At 41.3% G+C, this 10,779-nt stretch overlaps 1 protein-coding gene across 3 annotated transcripts in view; it reads left to right on the forward strand.

Moving 5' to 3' along the window:
- rap1gap2b (RAP1 GTPase activating protein 2b) overlaps positions 1–10,542 on the forward strand; it is a 93,749-nt gene extending 83,207 nt beyond the window's left edge. For all 3 annotated transcript variants that reach the window (XM_029701745.1, XM_029701746.1, XM_029701748.1), the window contains 12 exons: positions 6,744–6,899; positions 7,320–7,391; positions 7,539–7,625; positions 7,871–8,014; positions 8,153–8,266; positions 8,462–8,562; positions 8,854–8,958; positions 9,148–9,268; positions 9,408–9,510; positions 9,642–9,712; positions 9,904–9,946; positions 10,053–10,542. In XM_029701745.1, the coding sequence (XP_029557605.1) occupies positions 6,744–6,899; positions 7,320–7,391; positions 7,539–7,625; positions 7,871–8,014; positions 8,153–8,266; positions 8,462–8,562; positions 8,854–8,958; positions 9,148–9,268; positions 9,408–9,510; positions 9,642–9,712; positions 9,904–9,912 (1,083 nt within the window). In that variant the 3' untranslated portion in view covers positions 9,913–9,946; positions 10,053–10,542. The remainder of the gene's footprint in view (positions 1–6,743; positions 6,900–7,319; positions 7,392–7,538; positions 7,626–7,870; positions 8,015–8,152; positions 8,267–8,461; positions 8,563–8,853; positions 8,959–9,147; positions 9,269–9,407; positions 9,511–9,641; positions 9,713–9,903; positions 9,947–10,052) is intronic.
- Positions 10,543–10,779: the final 237 nt, after the last annotated feature.

Here is a 10,779-nt window from a genome sequence, read left to right on the forward strand (position 1 = left end):
TAAACTGCATACTCATTTCTGTGTGTTATCTAGTAGAATTCACTCAACTTTTCTGAACTTTGACAGCAGCTGACAATCAGATTAATTGACACGCTGTACCAAAATTAACGAATGGCGGGAGTCAATGTAATCGCACATTCGATGACACATTTAGAATACTATTTTCAATATTTCACATGCTATACTAACAGTTTTATGGTATGTGAAATTGTTTAAATAGTACTCAGTGTGTCTCTACACCTTCTCGGTAAGTACTTCTTAGTTACGGAACATCTGAGGGTTGCTGATGTTGGGAATACCCTGGCTTCAGAGAGCATGTTTTATGATACGGGAGTTGGTCAAATCCCTACATGTGATACATCGAAACAAGTATTATAATTTTTTTGTACTTTTATTTAAATCAGGGGAGCCCAGTATGGGTATTCGGATGGCCACTGTCGGTGCCTCGGCAGGCCGAGAAAGCGGAAGAATGACCAACTCTTTAGGGATAGGGGGCAGCATTGGGGAGTTGGATGAAAAGCGTGCCCAGAGTAAACTGCCTGTTACTCAGGCCCAGAAGCTAGAATATGCACATAATAGTACAATTGGATAGAAAACACTCTAAAGTTTCCAAAACTGTAAAATAATGTCTGTGAGTATAACAGAACTCATATGGCAGGCGAAAACCTGAGAAAAATCCAACCAGGAAGTGGGAATTCTGAGGTTTGTAGTTTAAGTGAATGCCTATTGAATATCCAGTGTCTGTGGGGTCAGATTGCACTTCTTAAGGCTTCCACTAGATGTCAATAGTCTTTAGAAGTTGTTTCTGGCTTCTATTGTGAAAGGGGAGAGAATAAGAGCACTCAAAGCAGATGGCCCAGGTGAAAGCCTTTAGTTTAGTCACACGTGTGGCCGTGAGCTCCATTCCCTTTCCTTTCTAATGAAAATAGTATTGTCCGGTTGAAACATTATTTCATATTTTTGACAAAAACACCCTAAGGATTGATTAGAAACATTGTTTGACATGTTTCTACAAACTCAAGTGGAACTTTTTTGACTTTTCGTCTAAACTTTGTGCATTTGGATTACTAGACTAAACGCGTGAACACAAAGGAGGTATTTGGACATAAAGATGAACTTTATCGAACAAAACAAACATTTACTGTCTAACATGGAGACTTGGGAGTGCCATCAGATGAAGATCATCAAAGGTAAGTGATTCATTTTAATGCTATTTCTGACTTTTGTGACACCTCTCCTTGGTTAGAAAATGGCTGTATGGTTTTTGTGGCTAGGCGCTGCCCTAACATAATCACATGGTGTGCTTTCACCGTAAAGCCTTTTTGAAATCGAACACAGCGGCTGGATTAACAAGAAGTGTATCTTTAATCGTATGTACAACACTTGTATCTTATATCAATGTTTATGATGAGTATTTCTGTAATTTGATGTGGCTCTCTGCATTTTCACTGGATGTTTGTTTGAGACAATGCATTTCTGAACATAACACGCCAATTTCAAATGAGGTTTTTGGACATAAAGATTAACTTTATCGAACAAAACAAACATTTATTGTCTAACATGGAGTCCTGGGAGTGCCACCAGATGAAGATCATCAAAGGTTAGTGATTAATTTGAACTCTTTCTGACTTTTGTGACACCTCTCCTTCTTTGGAAAATGGCTGTATGGATTTTTGTGGCTAGGCGCTGACATAACATAATCGCATGGTGTGCTTTCACCGTAAAGCCTTTTTGAAATCGGACACTGTGGTTGTATTAACGAGAAGTTTATCTTTAAAATGGGATATAATAGTTGTATGTTTGAGAAATTTGAATTATGAGATTTTTGTTGTTATGAATTTGCCTCCCTGCTATTTCACTGGCTGTTCTGAGTACAGTGCTCAGAGACGAAACCAACCCGCCATTTTGTGGTGTCAACAAAACTCAGAAATAACATTATAAATATTCACTTACCTTTGATGATCTTCGTTGGAATGCACTCCCAGGAATCCCAGTTCCCAATAAATGTTCATTTGTTTCGATAAAGTCCATATATATGTCCAAATACCTCCTTTTTGTTTGCGCGTTTAGTCCACTGCGCGCAAAATGTCACGACGAAAAGTCAAAAAAAGTTATATTTACGTTCGTAGAAACAAGTCAAACGATGTATAGCATCAATCTTTAGGATGTTTTTATCATAAATCTTCCATAATATTCCAACCATACGATTCCTTTGTCTTCAAAAAAGAAAAGGAACACAGCTAACTCTCACGGGAGTGCGCGCCACTGAACTCATGTCATTCTCTCAGTCATCTGACTCCAGGACCTCTTATTCTCTCCCCAGTCACAGTAGAAGCATGAAACAACGTTCCAAAGACTGTTGACATCTAATGGAAGCCTTAGGAAGTGCAAAATGACCCAATTGACACTGTATACTGGATAGGGAATCACTTGAAAAACATCAAACCACTTCCTGGTTGGATTTTTTCTCAGGTTTTTGCCTACCATATGAGTTCTGTTATACTCACAGACATCATTCAAACAGTTTTCAAAACTTCAGAGTGTTTTCTATTCAAATCCACTAATGATATGCATATCCTACCTTCTGGGCCCGAGTAGCAGGCAGTTTAATTTGGGCACATTAATCATCTGAATTTCCGAATACTGCCCCCTGTCACCAATTAAGTAGAACCAGTAGAAAATGAGGTGATTTCATAGCGAACTGAAGCTTGTATCCGCTCGTAATAGTAGACAGCCCTTTGGGAGTAACTGGATTAGATATTGCATAGCGGCTTACTCGGGCCAATTCCCTCGAGGGTCTCAAACATGATGTTTCTCAGCAACATTGAATATCTCGCCATAGTTTGGAGGAGTGTTATTAGGCTACTAGTGATCGGCACCAATATGGAAAGTCTGTGTCAATTGTCTGCATTTTTTTTCAATTTGAAAATTGGAGACTGAAATGTGACTGACCTGCACAGCAAGTTTTCCGGACTAGTGACCAAGAAGATTTAAATGTATTGGACATTTGGGACATTTACTGGTCATCAATATGCACTGGGTGTGTAATCCATTAGGGCGTCCACCCACACAGCCAGCGCCATCAATAAACGAGGGATGTTGGCCAAACAAGCCACATTTATGTCCTTAAAAACAGCCTACAACTAATTACAAAAGCACTATTCCTTGTGTTTCGATATGTAGCATATGCAAAACCTATTGTTTTGTATGATATTAATATAAAAAATGAATATAAAGGAAGAGAAGCTATGGCTTAGCCCAGAGACAGAGATAGATATGTCAGATAGGCTACTGCGTCGGCTATACAGATATAGGCGTACAGGAGGAGGCTAATTAGTTCATTTTCTATCAGAATATTTGTTTTAAAGATAAGCATTATATTGTTTGATTATAGCAGTAACTCTGGTAGTCCTAAAGCATTCTTCCTCAACTCAAATTCAACTGTCGGAGGTTCAAATCTCAACTTAATATCAAAAATAGTTATAAATTGCTGAGGTGTTCAAACGACACAGGGCGAGACCCAGATGCAGACACCAGAGGCAGATGGTTTGAGTCTCTGATATTTATTGAAATACAAGGGGCAGGCATTGGGCAGGTCGGGGACAGGCAGAAGTTCATTAATCAGGTCAGAGTCCGAAAGGTACAGTGGGGGCAGGCAGGTTCGAGGTCAAGGCAGGCTGAATGGTCAGGCAGGAGGGCTCAGTGTCAGGGCAGGGAGAACGGGTCGGAACCGGGAGGACTAGAAAAAGAGAGATTAGGAAAGCAGGCGCACGGAAAAGCATGCTGGTAAGCTTGACAAGACAAGATGAACTTGCAATAGACAAACAGACAACACAGGTATAAATACACTGGGGATAATGAGGAAGATGGGCGACACCTGGAATGGGGTGGAGTCAAGCACAAAGACAGGTGAAACAGATCAGTGTGTGACAGGTGCAGTCACTTTTGAGGACAAAAACTCAAGTGAATGATTTTTATGCATTCTAAATATTATAAAATGTCTGCCCCTACCACTATGAATGTCTCACATAGCTCTAGCTTGGCTTCCTGAACCCATTAGGAACTCACCTTTCATTTCATATTAATATTGTCTGTGTATGACAAAGTGTTTTTTGTTTTAAATTATTTTAGATTAATGGCTATAAATCAATCTCTGAATTGCTACAGTACAGTACTGAAACCACTCTCTCCTGCTGTGCTACAATGTAAGGATTGCAGGCATGTGCTTTGTCAGTGGCTGTGACGTAGGGTTCAGCCAGGAGTTGATGGACAGCTGGAAGAGCAAACTAAATGGTAGGACGTACATCCCAGCTTCAAGTGGTGTCAGATTTCACATCCTACGTCACATAGGCTCAGGGGACATTACATCTAAGGCTAATAGTCCCCCCCCCCCCCGCCCTCAGAACAGCCTCAATTCGTTGGGGCATGGAATCTACAAGGTGTCGAAAGCGTTCCATAAGGATGCTGGCCCATGTTGACTCCAATGCTTCCCACAGTTGTCAAGTTGGCTGGATGTCCTTTGGGTGGTGGACCATTCTTGATACACACAGGAAACTATTGAGCGTGAAAAACCCAGCAACATTGCAGTTCTTGACACAAACCGATGCGCCTGTTACCATACCCCGTTCAAAGGCACTTAAATATGTTGTTTTGCCCATTTACCCTCTGAATGTCTCACATACACAATCCATGTCTCAATTGCCTCAAAGCTTAAAAATCCTTATTTTATCTGTCTCCTCCCCTTCATCTACACTGATTGAAGAGGATTTAACAAGTGACATCAATAAAGGATCATAGCTTTCACCTGGATTCACCTGCTCAGTCTATGTCATGGAAAGAGCAGGTGTTCTTCATTTTTTTATACTCAGTGTATATATACACACTGGTTATAAACCAGTGTGGCTACAAACTGGTTATAAAGCTCACAAAAATTTGGTCAAAGCATTTTCTTTCTTACCTCAAAATGTATCAAAGCCTATCACAGGGTCTTACTTTTTCACATGAGGGTTGAGGACTAAATTGAGCATGTGAACAGTGAGTCACATGATTCTAGCTTGTTCCTGATTAGAAATATTGAGTGTTACAACTATCCCATGTTACAACCATCCCCAGTTTCCCCTACTTATAACCGATCTTAATGTAAATATGGAGCACAATTAAAAAGACAGATCAAACTTAATTTAACCAACAAAAATGTCTCAACAGAATGAAACAAAACACTTTTTGCATATTTAAAGAACTAGATTAATTACATTAATAAATAGGCCTACAAAAATAACAATGATACACAATAATAATAATGATAAAACAAGTTATTTAAAAATATTAACAAATAAATAAATTAAAGTTCCAAAATTGCATCCTACCTGAATAGCGAGTTGCACAGTAGCCTGCATTTGGCCGAATCAACGTTCTTCTCATCTTTGTCCGCTACAATATTAAAACTTGTCCATACAGAGGACATTCCCCTTGTAGCAGACTCCAGACTAACAATTTCAGACATCCTTTTTCAGATGGTGGCACCAGCCCATTAACATTTTCTCCATCACGCTAACATATGGAATTGTTTTAATCTAACAGAATATTTAATGTAAAAAAAAAGTTAAATGTAGCCTACTGCCCTATTAGTCCTATGCACTCGTAATGACCAATGCGCATTATCTTCTCTGTAAAATAGTTGATATTAAGCTCAACAGAAATAAAAAGAGAAATAAAAAGTTTACCTACAGAAAGCTGAGAACATCCTCTCTCCATCTGTGACAACAGGAGAGTTGTGTTTTCCAAGCAACTGGATTTTAAAATGTTATACAATCAGAACACTTTTTTTCTCCCGGAGCATTGTGCATGTGAATTCATTTTAATTATGTGAATAGCCTAATGATGATGGTGAGAGCCCAGTAACAGATTGACTGTAGTCCCCTTAATCATAGATTATTGTTACATTGTCTCTCTAAAATCACAATGTTTTGATTTATATGGTCATGTGACAAAGATCATATTTTTGTCTCTTTTATCAAAATAAATTTTTCCACATTAACTGTTTTATTTTCATAACTGATCAAAATTCAGGTATACTATAGCCTATAGATAACATTCTGCCCATATGAACACATTTACTTTTTGCCATATAAAAACAGCTACATGACTTAATAAAAAGCAGCCAACAGACTATATTGTTTGACATTCTTTAATAAAAGACTCAGAAACAGGAAATAGGCTTACAGCTCGCTTCACAGTTTCCCCGCCAAATAGGCCTACAAGGAAACTCTATGTATCTTGATGACATTGAGTGCGCAGGGGGGTCTGTACACAGCGTAGTATCTTGCACAAAAAGTTTTGCTCCACAAAAAGACACCTAAGCCCTCTCGACAGGCTCTGAAGACCTAAGCTTGGCAGCAATATCCTTCAAGGTTTGCATGTGAGAAGATTAAGCAGGCAACAGGTATCCAGTCAATATTAGGAGAGCTAGAGTAGTGAGTGACACTCTTTGTGACAAAGAGAAGCGAGAATAACCAGAGGGCGGGAGAGTGGGTCCTTTTATGGAAGTGAGGGTCACCTGTCTCCAACAGACGCTTTTAATAGGTACTTCTGAGAGAGTAGGAGTTCCTAGCTAACTCCCACATGTGATACATCAAAATAAGTATTTGAAAGAAACCCTGACAAAGGTAGTAGCTTGGTACCAAAACATTGGTTCGTAACTTTTGATGAAATAGAAATTGATGAGAGTAACCCCGCCCCTACAGCTCCAGAGGAAGCGACACATAGGAAATGACATCGTAGGAGTGGTGTTCCAGGAAGAGGCCACACCCTTCGTAGCAGACATGATTGCCTCAAACTTCCTCCACGCCTTCATACTGGTGCAGGTGGACAACCCCTGTACCCAACAAACCACCTACAAGGTACTGAACAAACACACACACTCTAACCCAGGGGTCGGCCACACCGCAAGTAATATTTTTGGGCACCCAAAATATGTTTTTGTAAAAGAATCTATAATAACGTTGATTTTTTTGGGTGGGGGGGGTCGTTTTGTAAAATCACCAGGAATTCAACAAATCATTTGTTTAATTTTGGAAATCTGTTCCCAAGTATTCCCACGTGATTGTATGAAATTATTGTTATTTTCAAATTCAGTTAATTTTTGGGCTTAGTTTGGGTCAATTTGCATTGTACAATTTATTATAATTATGTTCTGGCCCCCCGACCATCTGTTCTGACAAAAATCAGCCTATGGCTGAATCAAGTTGTCTACCCTTTCTCTAACCTAACATACACACGCACATGATGACAACTCTGGTCATTATGGTTATGATTGACAGGTGTCAGTCACGGCCCGAGAGGGTGTACCTTCATTTGGCCCGCCCCTCCCCAGTCCAGCAGTGTTTAAAAAGGTGAGAGCAGCCTGAAGAGATTTAGGAAACATTGTCTATTCTGAGAGAATTCAAATAGATTTCAGCTTTTACCTATTCATGAATAATTGCTCTGGGCTTTGAGACCATTTGTTACATTTGTCTGTTTTTTCTTCTCTCTCCCTCCAGGGTCCAGAGTTCAGAGAGTATCTTCTCACTAAGTTGATCAATGCAGAAAATGCCTGCTACAAGAGTGACAGATTCGCCAGGCTGGAGGTGGGTAATAAATAAGTTATTTTAATGATTAAATTGTATGGTAAGCACATTGCGTACTACAGAGGGAGTCTCAGACTCACCTAAACCTAGGAGGACAACCCCAGACCCATGCCAAAACCGTGTTCATGTGGTCTTGAATGGTCTCCCAAGTCTAAGACCACAAGGTCAAGATTTTACCTCAGGTCAAATGTATAACATATTTAAGTGCATTTTATGGGGTTTATATTACTTGCGTGTGTGTGTAGGAGCGGACGCGGGCGGCCCTGCTCGACGGTCTACATGACGAGCTGCACAGACACACCCAGCGCATGCTGGGAGTGGGCATTGGCCCCGAGGAGGAGCGGGCGGAGAATGGACACGGCCACGGAGGACTGCTGGAGTCCATCAAGGTCAGACACACACACAACTATCTCTCTCTTTTCATGTTTCCCTCTCTCCTACCTCCACATATTTTAACTCAAAAGGGCATTAATTAATGACTAAACAAGAATACATTTTCTCTCTCTCTTTCTCTCTCCCCCTCTCAGAGGGCGATGCGAGGAAGGAGTGTCTCCATGGAGATGATGGCAAAGGGTGGAGGAGGTGGCGGTGGCCTGTCTACCAGTCTGAGTGGAGGGGTTCTGCTCCACAGCAGCTCTGATGTGAGGGGGGGGGGGGGGTTAGAAGTGAAGGCAGGGGTCAGGAGGTGGGAGAGAGTAGGGGGGAGTGGGGATGATGGGTGGTTAAAAAGGCGAGGACAGGGGGACAGTGTCATATAGTTGATAAAAATGCTGTTACAACTTCTCACCCATCTGGCTCTCTTTTTCCTACTTCTTCCCTACTCCTCTCTCTCTCAGGCAACTAATGTTAAGTCTCCAGTGAAACGTCGCTCTGGTCTTTTCCCTCGTTTGCTCAGTATAGACAGCCAGACAGAGAGACATAACCACAATCATCGCAGGTAGGACACAGACACACAGAGACTATAGATGTAGATCACATCTATAGATGTAATGAATGTGTTGGTGCCTTTCGGGCAGTTCAGAGTGTTCATTGAGGAATGGAATCGTTTTTCATGACTGTTTTTTTGTTTGTATTTGTATTTCTGGTGTATTTCCTATTTGGAATTTGTTATGTAATTGTACGACACAGGGCTCCCTAGCAAAAGAGACCTTGGTCTCAATGGGACTCTGTTAAAACAATTAAGATAAAAAGATTTAGTACATGATAGTGCCGCTTTTGTCCTTTACAGTCTCCATAGTGACCAGAGAAGCTTTGATACTGGCCACCCCACGCAGGAAGTGAGGTCAGAGACCCTCTCTAACCCCAGCTCTCCAGAGGCCTCCCTTAAGGAAAGGTGTGTGTGCGTGTTTCCCCCAAATTGGATCTCTCTCTCTCTCTCTCTCTCTCTCTCTCTCTCTCTCTCTCTCTCTCTCTCTCTCTCTCTCTCTCTCTCTCTCTCTCTCTCTCTCTCTCTTTCTAGGCCCAACAGTATAAAGTTAAGGGGGAGCAGTAGGACTAACGTCTCTCTTACACCCCCCCCCAGGCCCAGCAGTGTAAAGTTGAATGAGTGCAGTGCCAGTAGGACTAACGTCTCACGCTCCTCATCTAGTACAAATAGCTTCAGCAGTGCAGCAGGAGAGGGAGAGGCCACCGACACTGACTCTGTGAGTGGGACCTGTTTGTTTGAGTGTGTGTGTGCGTGTGTGCGTACTTCAAAGAGAATGAGAATGTGGGTATGTGTAGTGTATTTTTCACTTTATCCCTTCTCTACATCTCTCCATCCCTCCCCATTTCTTTCTCTAGAACACCCTGGCACCCTCAGTGTTCCCTTCTGTTCACAGCCCCTCCCTCACTGTTGAAGGTCAGAGTTCAGGGACCCCTGTCATTATGTGTCGCAGCCCCACAGGTAACCACGACAACAGCTTCCTGTGCTTTTAATAATCATACTTTTCTAACTTAACGTAAATATTTCTTAGTTATTACATCAGAGGAAATGTTTGTTTATAAATGCTTGTTTTGTTTCTCTTTTCAATCTAGAGTTAAAGAATAAGAGTTCTCCTAGATCCAACTTAAAGTTCCGTTTTGATAAATTGAGTCACTCTGCAGCAGTAAGTATTGTCTCTCTGAGTATGAAGTGTGTGTGTGTGTGTGTGTGTGTGTGTGTGTGTGTGTGTGTGTGTGTGTGTGTGTGTGTGTGTGTGTGTGTGTGTGTGTGTGTGTGTGTGTGTGTGTGTGTGTGTGTGTGTGTGTAAGAAAGAGAACCTGTGTGTGTCACCAACCCCTCCTGTCTTTCTAACAGGGACACTAGGTGAGAGATGTGGGATGAGAGAGAGATAAAACAGGTGAGGAAGGCTCTTGTGAATTGAAATGTGATGTTTTAATTTGTTTCTCACTCTGTTGTTTCTCATTTTGTAGTTGGAACTGTTTCTCTTTTTCCCACTTTCTCAGTTCAAACGGGATGGAGGTATGAAGGGCAGTACATTAGGGATGGGTGGAGAGAAATAACAAGAGAGAGAAGGCCCCTCCAACCTGAGGAAGAGGATGAAAGAAGAGAAATGGCTCAAGATGGATGATTCGGTACACACACTACAGTGGAAGTTTTGGGCCCAGGCTGTGCTCTGCCTAGTGGGTAACGGTCCTTTCATATTCAGCTGTCTGTGTAGTTAGTTGTTTCCTGAACACTGATCAAAGTTCTACGAGTGGCTCTAACATGGATCCTTGTCAGCAACTGCACTGCATTCAATACCACACAGAACTGTAAGGCATAGATTCAACTCAACATCACTAAGGCCAGGAGTTTTTCCTGACCATTTGGTCTAACCAGGAAAAACTCTGGCCATAGGCATCACCAATGGAGGCAATATTGATGTCCAGACGGCCATTCTTGGAAAGGGAAAAATAATCATGGCTTGCCATACAAAATAAAATGTTACAATCTGAGGGTGCCTGGAATTTCTACACTGAACAAATATATAAATGCAACATGTAAAGTGTTGGTCCCATGTTTCATTAGCTGAAATAAGATCCCAGAACGATACGCACAAAAATATTATTTCTCTAAAATGTTGTGCTCAAATTTGTTTACATCCCTGTTACTGAGCATTTCTCCTTTGCCAAGATAATCTATCCACCTGACAGCTGTGGCATATCAAGAAGCTGATTAAACAGCATGATC

The sequence above is a fragment of the Salmo trutta genome, chromosome 19, assembly GCF_901001165.1.
Source record: "Salmo trutta chromosome 19, fSalTru1.1, whole genome shotgun sequence".
NCBI lineage: Eukaryota > Metazoa > Chordata > Actinopteri > Salmoniformes > Salmonidae > Salmo > Salmo trutta.